This window comes from Typopeltis vanoorti, chromosome 15 (genome assembly GCF_054136105.1).
Source record: "Typopeltis vanoorti isolate ZY-2024b chromosome 15, IOZ_Tvanoo_1.0, whole genome shotgun sequence".
NCBI lineage: Eukaryota > Metazoa > Arthropoda > Arachnida > Uropygi > Thelyphonidae > Typopeltis > Typopeltis vanoorti.
In genome coordinates this window covers 19,599,457-19,616,484 of record NC_143563.1, presented here as the reverse complement: position 1 = coordinate 19,616,484, position 17,028 = coordinate 19,599,457, and the positions used below count along the sequence as shown (strand labels likewise).

The following is a 17,028-nucleotide window of genomic DNA, read 5'->3' as shown; positions in this document are numbered from 1 at the left end:
TAAGTTAAGACACCTACTCAGTTCTTCTAAAGATCCTCTTCCACACCTAGACCACCCAGGGGTATACAAAATACAATGCATCATCATCATCATACGTATCAAGGATTTAGGCCTAGTATGGCCTGTTCCGGCCTTAGAAGTCATCGTTGAATCGTTTAAAGGACGTCCTGGTTTTCTTTTTCCTAATGGCTTGTACTTTAAGGCTTGTTTTGGTAATCTTTCTGTTTTCATTCTTTGAACGTGTTCCATCCATCTATGTTTATATTTTTTAATTTTTTCAATTACTGGTTCTTGGTTTAATTATTATTATTATTATTGTTGTTGTTGTTCCGGGAAACTCCAAGGAGTCGACAGACTCATCGAGGGAGGCCCCAACATCATGTCTGGAACAACTATTCAACATTCACACAGTATCTATCATACCTTGCCTTGAACTCATTCACGGTCGTAGCACCCACAACAGACTCTGGAAGCTTATTCCACTCATTCACCACTCTCCAAGTAAAAAACCTAGCTCAAACACCCTTGTCAACCACGCTCTTGCCCAGCTTCCATGCATGGCCCCTAGTCCTCCCACCACCAGTCATATTTTCAAAAATATCTTCTGGATCAATCTTATAAAAACCCTTCAGTAATTTGAATGTCTCAATCATATCACCCCTCCTTCGCCTATTGTCCAATTTCTGCAATCCACAAATCCTCAACCTATTCTCATAAGGTTCATTCCACAGACCTGCTATCATCTTGGTCACTCGACTCTGGACCCTCTCCACTTCCTCCCCATCACGAAGAAACCCTGGTGCCCATAACTGGGCACAGAAGTCCAGATGGGGTCTTATCAAGGCTCAATACAGAGGAACAACAACTTGTTTGTCTCTGCATGTTAAAGTATTTTTCAGAAGCCAAGTGATTTGGTGAGCTATTTTAGTCACTTTTGCAATGTGCCCCCTAAACTTCAACTCCCTATCCACCAACACTCCCAAATCCCTGGCCTCATCAATCTCCTGGAGTACGGTTCCACCAATGCGATATACTGCTGTTCTTTTCACCCCAAAGTGCATAACCTTACACTTTGCCACATTAAACTGACATCCATTTTTCCTAGCCCAGTCCTCCAAACTATCCAAATCATCCTGTAAAATTTTGACATCCTGTGCACTCACAATTGCTCTACCCAACTTTGCATCATCAGCAAACAAGTGAACACTTCCTCTTAAATCCTTTCCAACATCATTGATGAACAATTGAAAAGCAGTGGTCCAAGAACAGAGCCCTGCGGCACTCCACTAGTCACAAGACGTCTTTTTTGACTCTACTCCTGAATAAACCACTCTCTGGTATCTCTCCTTCAACCACCCTCCTATCCCTCTTACCAACCCTATATCTATCCTCATCTGCTCCAGTTTACTGATTAGGGTTAAATGTGGTATCTTGTCAAAGGCCTTGGCAAGGTCCAGTAGTATCACTGTAAACCCATTATCCCTATCCAGTTCAGCCGTCACTGTGTTATAAAACGTGAGCAAGTTACTGAGGCATGATCTACCCTTCACAAAACCATGTTGTCCCCCATACACTATCCCATTTTCATCTATCCAATCCTGTATTCTTTTCTTGACTAATTTCTCTAAGACCTTGACAATGATTCCTGATATGCTAATCGGTCGGTAATTTACAACAGCAGTCTTGGAACCACCTTTATGCAGTGGAACTATTTTCCCCTCCTTCCACCCGCTCAGGACTAACCCAGACCCGAGACTCAAATTAAACAAAATGGTCAAGGGTACTGACAATTCTTTAGCTGCTTCACGTACTGCACGAGCTGGTATACCATCCAATCCCACAGATGTATTGACATTGAGGTTTTGTAATAGACTATTCACTTCCACTTCATTCACCACAATTCCCGTATAATCTACTGGTTTATTCGTTTCTGCAATGTCACCACCTAATTAATTCTTTCATTATATCTTCCTTTCTTTTGTGATCAAATAGGGTATACTTTGCAGTTTTTCTCATAAACTTCATTTCTGCTGTTGTTAATCTTTGTTTGTCTTTTTGTTTTATTGTCCAGATTTCGCTTCCATACATTAAGACCGGTAGGGCTAATGTATTGTATACTTTTAGTCTGGTTTGTTTTTGAACTAGGTTTGGTTTAAATATAGAGTTAATTACTCCTGTTATTTTTAAATATTTTGCAATTTTTATGTTTATATCTTTTTCATTTTCATAAGTGATCATACATCCTAGGTAGTTAAATGAATTCACCTGTTCTAAGATCTTGTTATCTAATACTATTTTAGTTCTTGCTGGATCTTGTCCTTTAAAGGCCATAGTTTTTGATTTTTCCATTGATATTATCATACCATAATCTTTGGATATCTCATTTAGATTTAAAATAGCTTTCTGTAAGTTATCTTCAGAATTTGTAATTATTATTTGGTCGTCTGCAAAGAGGAGAGTGTTTCAATTAACTGTAGGTGAAAGTTTAATTCCTTGATGTAAATTTTTACTCCATTTTATTATTATTTCATTTAAGTAGATATTAAAAAGAGTTGCTGAGAGGGGACATCCCTGTCGGACCCCTTGGTTTATCTCTCTTGTATATGATAGCTCATGATTTAATCTTATTTGTATTTGATTATTTTCATATATACTTGTGACAGCTTTTAGGATATTATTTGGTATTTGTCTTTCTTTTAATATGTTAAATAATATGTTTCTTTTAACTTTGTCAAATGCTTTTTCAAAGTCAATAAATGCAATATGTGTTTCTAAATTATATTCTCTTCTTTTCTCTATTATTAATTTTAGGCAGAAGGCTGGGTCTATACATAATCGCCCTTTTCTAAATCCATTTTGTACCTCTAGAATAAAGTTTTCAGAATATTTCATTAGTTTGCTATTTAAGATTCTGCTGTATATTTTGTAACATGAATTTAGTATACTGATACCTCTATAGTTTTTAGGGTCATCTCTATTACCTTTCTTAAAGATAGGAATCACAATTGCTTTTTTCCATTCTATTTTGGGGATACCAGTTGAGTAAATTTTATTTAAAAATAATAAGAGTCTTCCTTTGAATCTTGTTCCTGCATATTCATATAGTTCTGAACCTAGCTTATCTTCTGCAGGTGATTTTCCGTTTCTTGTTTCTTTCAGGCTGATTTCTAATTCTTCTTCAGTTATTTCCTTTTCATTTTCGTTAATTGTTTGCCAGTTGTCTTTTTTAAAATATTTGTCTGTCCACAGTTCTGTGTAGTAATTTAAAAATTCTTCTAATTTCAATTCAGTGTTTAATTTTGTTTTCTTTGGTATCTGCATTTAGGTGTTTCAAAATCTTATATACATTGGGTCTTATTTTATATAAATCATGTTCTAAATTAGAAACAAATTTATTCCATGATTCTCTATGTCTTTTTCTGACTTATCTTTTAGCTATGGCTCTTATTCTTTTATATTCTATTTCATCTTCTAATCTTTTACTGCTTAACCATTTGTGATAGGCTTCTTTTTTCTTTTTGATTATTTCTTTGATTGTATCATCCCAGATCTTCAGTTTTTTTCTTTTATTGAATTTTTTGGTCTTTCCTAAGCTTTCATTTGCTGCTGCATTTAGTATCGTTTTTATATTAAGCCATTCTATTTCTATTTCTTCATTTTGTTTTATTTTATCTAGATACTGGTTAATTCTTTGTTCATATAGCCATTGTACATTTGTGTCATTCAATAGTCTAGTTTTATAAACAAATGTTTCAATTTTTCTTTCTGTTCTTGTTACTTGTAGCCATTTAGGTGGTAATCTTAATTTTATTTTAACAAGGAAGTGGTCACTGCTTATTTCATATCCTCTGTGAACTCTAACATCTAGTGAAAATTTTGATGTGTTTTCATTTAATATGAAGTAATCTAATATTGATTTCCATCCTCTTGCTGCCCAAGTATATTTATGTATGTCTTTATGTTTATAGAAGGAATTCATTATTTTTAGGTTATTATAAACTAAAGTCAATCAATTTTTTATCATTTCTGTTTAGAGTGTGTTCTCCATGTATTCCTATATTATTATTAATTTTTGTGTTTCCAATTCTTGCATTTAAGTCTCCTGCTAAAATTATGTAATCATTTTTATTTATTTTATTATATGTGTTTTGTAGCTGATTATAAAAATCAATATTATCCTGTTCTCTTCCTTCTTCTGGGGCATATAAACCAATTATTGTTAAATAGCCTCTATCTATTTTTATTCTAGCTTCTATTATTCTTTCATTCCATAATTTATAATGTTTTAACTGTTTTGAAAGGGAGTTATGAATCCAAATCATGACTCCTGCTTGTGCTCTTTGGTCTCTGTTGACTCCACTGTATATCACATTAAAATTTTCAGTTCTCATAGTTCCTTTTAATGTTTAGGGGTTAAAGGGTCCCCTGAGAGCAAAATACAATGCACATGTAACATACCATACATAGGGGAAACAGAGCGAACTATCCCAAACAGACAAGATGAACACAAACGACACATTAAATACCTCCTTTTGGAAAAACTGGCCTTTCTGACCACGCACTCCAAACATATCACAGAATTGATTGGAAAAATACCAGGTCCCTACACCGCACCAAAACCTGGTTTGAAAGAAAATTTAAAGAGTCATGTGAAATGCTCAAACACAACCCAAATCTCAACAAAAATGATGGCCTAATCATTTCAAGAATGTGGAGGACCCATCTACAACCTGTATAACAACCTAAACTAGCCATAGAAAAATCCCACTACAAGAAGACAACCTGGTGAAGTGTTTGTAACATTCAACAGCAACTGAAAGAAATCATATTATAACAATCAGAATTATCCAGAAGAATATTAATACATGAGGACTTTAGCAGTTTATTGTAGTTGTATTTATTTATTTATTTTTAATTTATTTATTTGTTATCACTAGAGGTCAGGCTAGGGAAAAGGATTAATTAACTACGTAGATTTAGTTTATCGGTATACAGGGCATGAGCATGTAGCTTGGTTCCTTATACATTTGTATTCTTCCGATGATGACCTCGATACAGGGGTCGAAATGTTAAGTTTTATTTTATTAATAATTAATAAAATAATCTGTTCAACACGTGTATTTTTGTGTCCCTAAATTTACAAATATGAGTGCTGATCACCGTGTAACCTTAAAAGAAAGAATTGTCTTGTTATTGCTGACCTTCATACCAAATCTACTGCAACGGTTATTCAATTTAGTCAGAGAATCTTGCAGACTTGTACTGGATTTATTTAGAAGTATAACATCATCTGCATTACGCAAAGAGTTGAAATTACCATCTCCAATTTTGATATCAGGTTTAATACCACTTTCCTTCATACCATGATCCATATTGATAATGAATAACAGAGGGGATAATGTATAATGCCCCCTGACACCATATAAATATAGCATTTTGAATAGATTCTCTCTCTCTCTCTTGGCACCTTGACATATGCCTTTCCCAGATCTACAAAACTTAAATACAGATCTTTGTTATATTCCCATGATTTCTCAACTATCTGTCGTAAAGTGAAAATCTGATCCTGACAACCTCTATTTGGCCTGAATCCAGCTTGTTCTTCACCAAGCTTCTCATCCACAATTCTTCTCAACCGTTTCTCAAGTATACTTGCATAGATCTTGCCAGGAACACTCAGTAGGGAAATACCTCTGTAATTCTCACATTCAGTTTTATTTCCCTTTTTATATATGGGTACTATGAGAGCTCTACTCCAATCATCGGGAATTCGTCCCTCTGTCCAGGCTTTCTGAACTATGCAGTGCAGCCACTGTAAGACTCTTATACCACCATACTTCAGCATTTCTGGTCAAATATCATCTACTCCTGCTGCCTTTCCACATTTCAGGCCTTTAAAATGGCTTTTTCTACTTCAAGTATGGATATGTATTCCTGACTGTATGCCTGTTGAGTGTTTTTTACCACTGTACTATCACTGCTTGTTTCACTTAGAAATTTTTTTTGAAGTAATTACTCTATACTTCAAGGATATCTTTTTCTCCAGTTTTCATGTCACCTTTATCATCTCTAATTCCTTTTACAGTATTCTTTCCTCCATTTCTGAGCTTCTTCAACAACCTCCAGAATATCTTACCACCTTCTTGATATTTATTTTCTATATTCTTGCCAAAGTCCTCCCATGACTTTTGTTTAGCTAGTTTTGCAAAGTGTTTAGCTTTTTTACATTTGTCTCTGTATTCTCTAAGAGCACAAGCTGACTTATTTGCCAGAAACTTTTGACATGCTTTCTTCTTTTCCTTCACTGCCTCTTTAACTTCCTGTATCCACCATGGGGGTTGTGATTTTTCTATCCTTGCAGACAACCTGACCACATGCCTCTCTGGCTGAATGAATCAGTTTCATTAGGGCTTGGCAATGAATCTCCAAATCATACATATCTTTCAAAGACACTGAGAACTATCATATTCTTCTCTACTATGATATTTTTTAAATGTATATTAAACATTTTGATATTTATGGAAGAACAGAAAACAGTGTTAAATACATATTGGGGGTAAGAGAGTATCTTGGAAAGAATTATACAATACACTACAATAATAATAATAATAATAACTCACCTGATCAGAAAACATTTCATAGAGACTTGGAGTGAACATTCTGAGAGTTGCAAGTCCAACTGCCAGTAATTCCATTAAGCTGGAAATAAAATAAAATAACTGGGAAAGAAGAAATTCGTACCATTTTTATATCTATGATTATTATTATTATTATTATTATTATTACATGACACCTCCAGGGAGTCCAAAGGCTCATTGAGGGAGGACACCTACTCTACAGCTCTCTGTCTCTGCCACTCAGTCCACCAACTACAATGCCATCTACCACCCACCACCACTAGTATTTTCACAGAAAATCACAAACATCTATGCCCACAGCAGGATTTGAACCTGCAGCATTTTTGGCTGGATAGCGGATACGCTAACCACTTGACTAACCAGGCCAGCATATATATTGTCATATGTGATACAAAGCACATCTAGAATATTCAAACAAATTTATTCTAATCTTATTCTTACTGGAGAAATTACCTTTAAAGTATCACATTATTGTAAATACAGTGTTCTTAATCAAAGCATGCCATTACTCAAAATGAATCAAAATAGAAAAATATAGTTAACTCTTACTGAAACAAATGCCATTACAATAAACTTCTTTGCCAAAACCACTAACAAAAAAGTCCCAACCAAATTCTCTTAGGCAGAATGATGTTCCAAAGTATCCACTACAGCAAACTATTTCTGTAGTCTATAAGAATTTGCAATAGTGTGAGTCAACAGTAGTTAACCATTCTGAATGTGCAGTATATGGCTGAAGAGATTTTTATACAAAATAACAATGAATGTTAAGCATCTCCAAGCAAACTAGTCTTGTAGAAAACAAATTTTGGCTGAAAAAATCAAAATCCTGTCTAACAAGTGAATTTCACCTCAAACAGATCTGTATTAGAATTCACACAGATGTGCAAAATGCTGTAAAAACAATTTAATTTTTATTAAAATAAAATCAATCGAGCTACCAAAGTAGGATTAAAAATATTTGTAAAACTCATTGGTTCTCTGAAATTAAGGGACTGAATAAATCCAAGAGTTCATCATCATCAAATGCCTGAATGTACTCTCATCAGTGTGCAGCATATTAATAGTACTACAGAAAAGTTAGTCACATGGTTACTAACTTCCTATCAAGTTTTCCTTCAAATTAATCTATACTCTTTCATCATCATCATCATCAAATTCCTGATATGTACCCTCAAGGGGTGTACAAGATATGATATTACTACATGAAAAATTTACATCATTGCTAACTTCCTACCTACAATTTTCCTCCAAATCAGTCTGTTACTTGTCAAAACTCCAACATTATCAGATCTTATATTTCTATTGTCTAAGGCACTTTGTACAGTATCAATCCACATATATCTTGGTCTTCTTCTGGGTCGTTTTCCTGCCAACCTGGCAGAGAACACTTGTTTTGCTAATCTTTCCTCGCCCATTCTGTTTAAGTGACCATACCACTTGAGATTAGCTCTGTTAACGCATTCCTGGATGCTAACAATGTCAAGTTCTTTCCTAATATCCTCGTTTTTAATATGATATTGCCATTGATGCCATCTGTTCAGGCCTCTAATCTTTCTCAGGACTCTCATATCTGCGGTCTCTAGTCTTTGGTCAAGTATTTTATTTCTGACCCAGCTCTCAGATCCATAAGATCCATTGTGATTCTAAGCATTGTGCTTAGAATCACAATGCTTAGAATATCTGAAACTATCGCCATAAAATGCAATGAAAATTCTATCAACGTCCACCGCCCCTACCTAATTTCCGAATGTTGGACGATCCAAAACTTACAAATTAAGCCATGCCTGCGGCCATTTAGCGACCACAAATGCCCTAATTTGGCAGATGCAACTTGCAGCCTTGACATAGCCCTACAATCATTCCCACAAGGTTCCGGTGATGGTCAGACGACGTCCAAAACGGTCCACACCTCATTAACCCCTATTCCAGTTTCCACATAAGGATATTCTTCCCCTTCATTCCCCTCTTCCCCCACAAAAAATGCGGCCCTAAACAAAATAATATATATATATATATATATATATATATATTATTAATAATAACCCGGGTTTCCAATCTTATTTCTCACGTCAAAACGCACCCCCATGTCCCCCCCCCGGGGGGGGGACATGGGGGTGTGTTTTGACGTGGGAAACAACCTTCAGCAAGATCTTGGAATTCGAAGGCATCATAGAACAAAAAACAAGGTATGTACAAAATTTTTTCCACCTCTTTTATTCTGCCATATTGCTTTCTATACTCACCCATAATGCCCTAAATAAATATATATATATATATATATATATATATATATATATATATATATATATATATATATATATATATATATATATATATATACGCCCCTAAACAAAAACAGGCTATAATAGCCGTAATTATATTAATAGTGTATAAGAGGAGTAACATGGGAATTTTCCCAGAAACTATACCGAATTGCTTTCCTCTGGACAGCATCAAGAATTTTTAAGGTTTTAGGTGCACCACTCCAAACCCATAAGGATAGGTGGATTTGAGATTTATATAGGGTTAGAAGCTGGGTGGATGTAAAATAGCTTCTTGAGTGGAAAAGAATTATTAGTTTTTTTTAAAAGCTGAGGAAGCTATTGATGTGATGTGTTTGTGCCAAAAGTGGCTGGACATAAATGTCAGTCCAGGGTGGGGGGGTTCATCCTGGCTGGTGGTATGTATGTGTACCACTGAGGATGAGGGAAGGCAAGCTGAGATCATTTTGTGAGAGAAAAGACAGGAGTGCATTTCAATCATGATGTAAGGGATGTTTGGGAACATCATTTGTCAAAGGAATAGGGTAAGTGGAGAGTGCTACTGTCGGCAAAGCTATGGATAAGATTTGTAGTGACTGAGAGTAGATCATTTATGTATAGGAGGAAGGATAGGTAAGAGAACAAAGCCCTGAGGCACTCCTGCATTGGTGGCAAAGCTCGAAAAGAGGGTGCCATCCGCCATCACACACTGTGAATGACCAAAGAGAAAGTTGTCTATCCAGTTGCAGAAGGTGGCAGGCAGAACTAAGGAAGGCAGTTTGCAAAGCAGGTCTTAGTGCCAAATCTGATTGAAAGCCTTGGAAATGTCAAAGGCAACAGCACACATTTCTCTGAATCTTTCCATGATATGTGTCTAGTGGTGTAAGCTAAGATATTAACCATGGATTCAGACTAGCAGCATCCATACTGGTGGCTGCTGATTAACTGGTGAGCTTCTAAGTAGTGAAGAAGTTGACCACTGATAATTTTCTCCATTAGTTTGGAGAGCATTGAGGTGATGGCAATTGGTAGGTAGGCTTTTGTCGCCTTTTTTTTTTTTTTTGGAATTGGTTGGATATATATTAGTTTCCATGAGATGGCATAGGTGCCAATTTACTTGACTATGAATGATAAGCTGCTGACTTTAACATGTTAAAGGAAGGGGAAATAATCATTTACATAAATTCATTTTAGTCTGTTTATTATTAATAAATTTTGGTCTATTCTTGGTCTGCTACTCAATTTTTTTTACATAAAAGACACTTAATTTGGATAATATCTTCACATTTTCATTCTTAAAAATTAAGAGAGAAAAAAAATGCATACCTGTTCTGAACAACTGCAAGTTCTGGAGTGGGTGTGATAACATCTTCAGCAGAAGACAACCTTCTTAGTCTATTACTGTCTTGTTCAGTTGGAAAGAGAGGAGATATCTTCCCAGGAACAGGACTTACTTTCATATGCTAAAAATGACACAATGTTAAATCTAATTAGTGAATGAAAAGAGCAGTAGATATTTTTTTAAATAAAAATCACTGAAAGAGAAAATTGTAATGTTTTTTTTTTAATATGATTCTTTTGTATGGTAATATAATTAATATGTCAATTATGTAAAAGTTCTGGTACAGAATGCATTTTGTAAAGATCATTCTTAAACTTCTCACCATCATAATGACAGCCATTTCAGATGTTTAAATTAATGAAAGAGAGAATTAAAATTTCCTACCTCCTGAAAAGTTAATAAATGAATAAGGAAGAACAGGACCAATTCCTAAACTGATAAATCTACTGTGATGGAACAACTTTTTTTAAAAATTATAATGCATCATGATGTCCTCCATTTTTATTATATTGACTTTTTTTTTTACCTCTCTTCACACTTCACTTAACTGGATTAAATCACATTCATAGCCACATCTCAGGACTAGACTGAAAGCAAGAAACTCACATATTGCTCTTTTAAGTATGTAGGATAGCTGTAATTTCAACTTTACATATTAGGCAGACTAAAAGTATGCAGTATATTTTTATATTTCTAGTCCTTTTATGATATCCAACATACTTAAAATTATGTTGGATATCATAAAATCATACTATGTATCATAGGATATCATATTAGATTCTGTTGTTAATGGCAGGACAAAATACAGGAAACTTCCATACTGTTATGTGTAAACTTTTATCGATGGAAAGGAAAAAAATCACGTGGGCATGGGTGCAATTATAATCACATCCTGAATGGATTTAAAACAATTCAAAAATTGATTTTTCTGTGTGAGTTAATTTTGACAAATTACACTAGCTGAGAGTATATCCCTCACCCCAAAAAATAACTTTGTTCAAGGTGATTGTATTCATAAAACAATTATATAGTATCATAAACTAATTACATTTAAGCTTAATGACAAACCCTTCAGAGCCCATATATCTCAAGTTGAAGGATCTTCTAAAATTAATGCCTTAAACACTGATCTCCTTGTTATATCTCAGAGGGCAAAGAAATCTTGTAACTTCAATTTTTGCATGAAAGAAGACAGGATTGTGTTTTGGTAAGAAATGTAAGAAAGACCACACACACACACTTCACCTTCCCACACCTTTCATAATATTGATATCTCCATGAGCAATCAGATATTGCTTCTTACATTCACATACTTCTGGCATAAGCACATCACATCCATAGCTTACTCAGCTTCCAAAAAAAACTAGCTAGTCAAGATATGATTTCTCACCTCAAAATCTCCTTCTATAAATGCTAAATCCACCCTGCCTTAGAAAACTGTTCTTGCATATGGGATGGCACACTAAAACCCTCTAAAAATGCTACCGAGCAAAGAATTTGATTTAGCAGCAGTCCCCCCACCTCTTACAGAGTCACTCCAGTCACTTTCTCATAGACATTCTGTTTCTTCCTTATTTCTCTTCTACAGTTGTTTTCAAGAGTACTATTCTGCAGAAATGACTGTCAACATTCCTCTACTTTTTCTGAAACATGTAAACACACAAGCAACTGTCAATCAACATCTGTTCACTGTTCAGTTCCAAACACATTAGTCCAACTTCTCATTCTCCTCTCCCATTCATCCACCTCTGTGATTTTAAACAATCTTCTAGACAATTATATAAGTAAAGTGGATATTAGATCCAGCATTATTATTTTAGTAATTACTTCTAGACAATATTTCCCTTAAGGATTACAACCTCTAGCTATTCAGAAAACACATTATCAAGTTGGTTTTTCCCTTTCTCATCATTTATGCTATACAGCACTGATATGCTACAGGTTTCACATCCTCTTGTAAACATATTAAAAAAAGACAAGTGTAATTTTTTTCTTTTCATTTTTTTTTGAAATGATAAAAATGAAGCCATAGATTTTGGATACTGGAATGTAATACTTGTAAAAAAAACTCAAAACCAGTAGGAAATTAGATCTGCACAAAGAAACTTGGATATTTCAAATTAAACATACACATCAATCTGTACAGAATATGTTTTTAACATTTTCGACATACACTTTACTCCACATCTCACCATTATTTGGCACAAAGCAAGATCTTACTCAGACCCTAAGTGACTGGGTGACCACATTTCAAGTCAAAGCTATCTAACTGGAAGAAGATCTCCATATAACCTTTTAAGGAATGCAGTGAACTGACCAGGGCTTCTAATATAATGTCTAATCCTCTTTTTCATAGTGCACCATTATTGGGTATCTATCTGGATAATGAATGAATGAAGGACGGACTGCTGATTTGGGGTTTAGTATCAGCAGTCTATACTGATTTGGGGTTTAAAACTGAATTCTTTATTATCTTAAACAATGATAGTACAAGAAGATAAAATGTCAAGCTGACTGGAGAACTGCAATTAAAAGAGACTCCCCTGTTGTGTTTGTCAGAGAACCAAGGAAAACAGTGAAAAGTCATCCAATGGAACAAACTCACCAGGATTCAAGATAGGCACCAGTGACACAAGAAGTATCAATGGAAAAGAAATGGAACAGGCAGAAGAATTAGAGAAGTACCAGGAGTAGATTCTTCTAAATAACTAATACAAGTTATATTCAGTCAATAATGATCAGGGATCAGAAGGAGTAGCTATAGTATTCAGCATTAAAAAAATAAGTTGAATGATAGACAATTTCAAGTAGAATGACATGGACAAATATTCAAATACAGAACTGGACAACAAGACAATTCCTGCTTATGGACCCACAGAAGCCTATTAAGGAAGAAGTTAAGAAATTCTCCAAGTCTGAAAGAGCAGCTGACATAAAGAAAAAAGGAAGAGTTGGCCCTTGTTGGATATTTAAACAGATGAGTAGGAAATGGAAACAAATACTGGACATACAAAAATATATTGGAAAAATTTGGAGAAAATAGTAAAGCTAATAATAATGGAAAGAAGAACCTACTAGCTTTCTATTCAGCACACAGACTTGTCATCAGTAACATCATATTCCAACATAAAAATGTACACAAATTCACATGAAGAGAAGTCAAGAAATAAGAAAAGTCTCATTGACTGGACTGTCTTATTGCTGATAGCAATAACTTCTCACTCATTCAGGATGCATGAGTATATAAGGGGATTTGAAATAAGAAGCAATCAGCATTTAGCTTTGAGCAAGATAAAAATGAACCTTCCGCAATGAGCCTCTTGACTCCATGAAGGTCTGTTGATGATAATAATAATAATATATTATACTGAAAAGAAAAACATGCAGGAAAGTTTTAAAATGGATCAAAACTGACCAGCTTTCAGAGGTGAACTGTAGACTCAAGTATATAAATATTATTGGAGAAAAAAAAATGAAGTAGTTTAAAAACAATAATCAAACCATGAAGACTCACCAAGAGACTGAAGATAACAGAATTGACTGCCAATACAATAACCTGTTTTAATGATGACAGCACACAACACTCTTCCCTTCCCTCTAATTTGACAATGTACTACACAAATCATTGCAATATCGAAAACAACTTCTACTATCTCTTAAATTCTGATCTCCCAAGCATTCTTCAATGGGGTGAAGATAACTTTTGTTAGTTTCAGTGATAGGTCTTGCTAAAGTACAGTTTTCTACCTCTTGACAACAACACCCAAATCTCAACAAAAGCTGAGATCTCTCTTCTTGACTGTTATCATCAAAAAACCTCCCTTTGCATAAGCATATTAAAACTGTTGCTTCCCTGGCATCCAAAAATGTAGGATTTCTTTTCACTAAAAGCTTTATTTCTGCCTTGAATGAAACAACTATTAATGTTTCATTCAAGGTGGACTCAATACTAATTCAATATTAATTAAAAATTTTTTTAGCCATCTCAACATTATTATTATACAGTAATTATACCAAGAACTAATGTTTCTCTACCTTGTTAGAATTCAATAAAATTTGTTACTGCCAGCTTTGTTGTTTGAACATATAGTATCTCTACTTTCCTAACTATAGGTAATTGATTTCAATTCTGCTGTGGTATGGATGTTTATGAATGCCTTTAAGGTAAGAGATGAATTTCACTGCCCGGTGTGAGACAACCACTTGCTTACTGGAAGCCTATTTAGTAGCTTCAAAAAGTTACATGTTTGGGTCTCTAGAGTTGGGTTTCTGGATTATCTAATGATTAACCCACAACTTTTAGGTCTACAAGCTGATTGGGATTCACATTAAAAACACACACACACACACACACACACACACACACACACACACACACACACACACACACACACTAGAATATGTCCATGTGCTTCAAGTTTGGTTTCATGTGGATCATTTTTATTGGCAATGTTTCAATTGATGAGTAATAATTATGCACTGGATGGACATAAAATTTGTATTCAGAATACAAATTTTATGTCCATTCAGAACTGGAAAATAGGGTCACTCTCCTTTTCTTCTAAAGCCATAGTACTCAAAACCATAATCTTTCCTGCTCAGTTGTACATAATAAATATTACAGACATCTAAAAAGCTGAAGAAAAGCAATTATATAATAAACCTGTGCAATTTTTTTGGTCTAGACGATATCAAGAAGTTCAAAAGGAATTTCTTCAACTATCAATGAAGCATGGAGGATTTGGACTTCCAGTCTTAAAATTCTGCTATTTAAGCAATACAGCTTCAAAAATCCATTAAATATTGCAAACTAATTCCGACATGTGCAGACCTTTTCCGGTACTACTTGAGTTTTCATCTTCCCCTTGTTTGGAGTTAATGATCATAAAGGTCCAAAAGCTGAGATTGTTCCTGAATACTACAATTAAGACTGATAAAACACTCCGGAATTGACATTTTTTCCATTAAAAAAAGTAAAATTTGGTTTAAGTTAAGGGATATTACATTCCATATATTACATCCCATATAGTTTACATCCCATATATTACATCCCATATAATTGAAGCCTTTGGCTTTTCACATATCTAGTAAAATTTGGTATAAAGAAATCTTTAATCTCTTTCACTGCAAAGTTCCACAGTTGGGTACTGACAACAATATTTTGTTTCATAACTTGAAGTTCCAAGGGTACCCTAACAGGAAGGATCTTGCTTGAAGAATTGCATATCGTCGCCTTCCAGTCAATGCCATCAAATGGAGGTACTTTAACATCGGAGATCCAATCTGTGACATCTGTTACCATTTGGAAACAGTAGAACATGCATTCTACAGCTGCCCTCTTGCTCTGTATATTTGGAACAGATTATGTAATGTGTTGGGCATGCCACTATTTACAACAGAACAGGTTATTTTTTTATAATACCCACCATCTGTCAGCAATGGGAAGAGAATTTTGATTTTTATAGTTAATGAATTAGAATACCATTTTTGGAAGGTTAGAAAAAAACATGGATTTGAAAACCAGCAATATGACATCTAAATGCTTTATAATATTGTATTGTGGAAATTTTCTTGTTCAGTCAGACGTTTTTTGTAATTTTGTAAATCTAGGAGATATCAAATTTATCACTAGATAGTGTAGACCACCCACATTATGCAATAATCACCAGGGGAAGATAAAATTCTGTCTATTCTTGCAATAAGAGGTTTTTTAAATAGTTCCATCCTCTTAATTCAATGTAGTCTTATAGTCAATTGCAGGGATGACTGTAGAGCAATCCCAGGCAGAGAAGGCCAACTCAAGGCGGTTAACCCAGATGGGGCTAACCACCTGGGTATCAGTCATCTTTATGCTTTAGTTTTAATTGGTTTTTTGGTTCTTCATCTATATGAGATTGGTGAAAAAGGAAAAGTTATGGATAGTTCTTTTGATCCTATGACAAGGTCCAATACTCTCCCATCTCTAGTCCCCTCCATCACATGCTGCCTTAAGTAATTATTTCTCAGCTGGAAACTGGTAGCCTTTGGCTATATGATGATACAAAAGAGCTGAGGCCTTTTCTCTCTCTCATGCTATCTATCTGTCTTTTTTCACAGGCTCTCTTGCACCCCTATACTACTCTAGGCCTATGATGAGCAATCCTTTACTTTTTCACCTTAATAAAGGTCGAAACCAGTCTGGGTAGTGACTCTTCTCATAATGCATAGCATTATACATGTCCGCAAGGATATGTGATTTGCATTATGGGACACTAAGGCAAGTGATGTGAAGTCTTAGCTTTCTTATATGAGTTGCCCCAGTCCTGAAAATACTTCAGGCACAAACTTTGTTTCCTTACACTTGGATAAAGGATTAAGCTAAGTATGTAATTCTTGGTATCTTTAATTTATAAGATGTGTAAATCTCTTAATATTGCATACAGAGGCTAAAATTATTAAATTTAGTGATGATGAAGTATCAAATACCAAAAGTCCACAGGATAAACTTACCTTGCACTACTGTTGTTGTAGTTGTTAAAAACAGAGATAAAGTGCCATGCTAGCTAATACTACAAAACTACAGTTATCTATAAATATGATAATCTTATAGCTGAAATGGAAAAACTTTTAATGGTATAGATTGATGACCAAACTGGTTAGTGTGTTCCCTTATTCAGAACTCGATATTTTTCCTTTACATAACTGGCATAAATAAATGCTTTATTCACATCATTTACACATGCACTGTTAAAAATGTTATTTCACTTGTAGGTGCATTACATGCACCTACAAGTGAAAAACAAAA

At 34.6% G+C, this 17,028-nt stretch overlaps 1 protein-coding gene across 1 annotated transcript in view; it reads right to left on the bottom strand.

Moving 5' to 3' along the window:
* Window positions 1–17,028, bottom strand: part of LOC150098439 (nucleoporin NUP188-like) — a 280,537-nt gene that overhangs the window by 22,213 nt on the left and 241,296 nt on the right. Inside the window, exons 26-27 of the mRNA XM_090405212.1 lie at window positions 10,229–10,365; window positions 6,621–6,699 (exon numbers count right to left, since the gene is read on the bottom strand). Of these exons, the coding sequence (XP_090261338.1) occupies window positions 6,621–6,699; window positions 10,229–10,365 (216 nt within the window). The remainder of the gene's footprint in view (window positions 1–6,620; window positions 6,700–10,228; window positions 10,366–17,028) is intronic.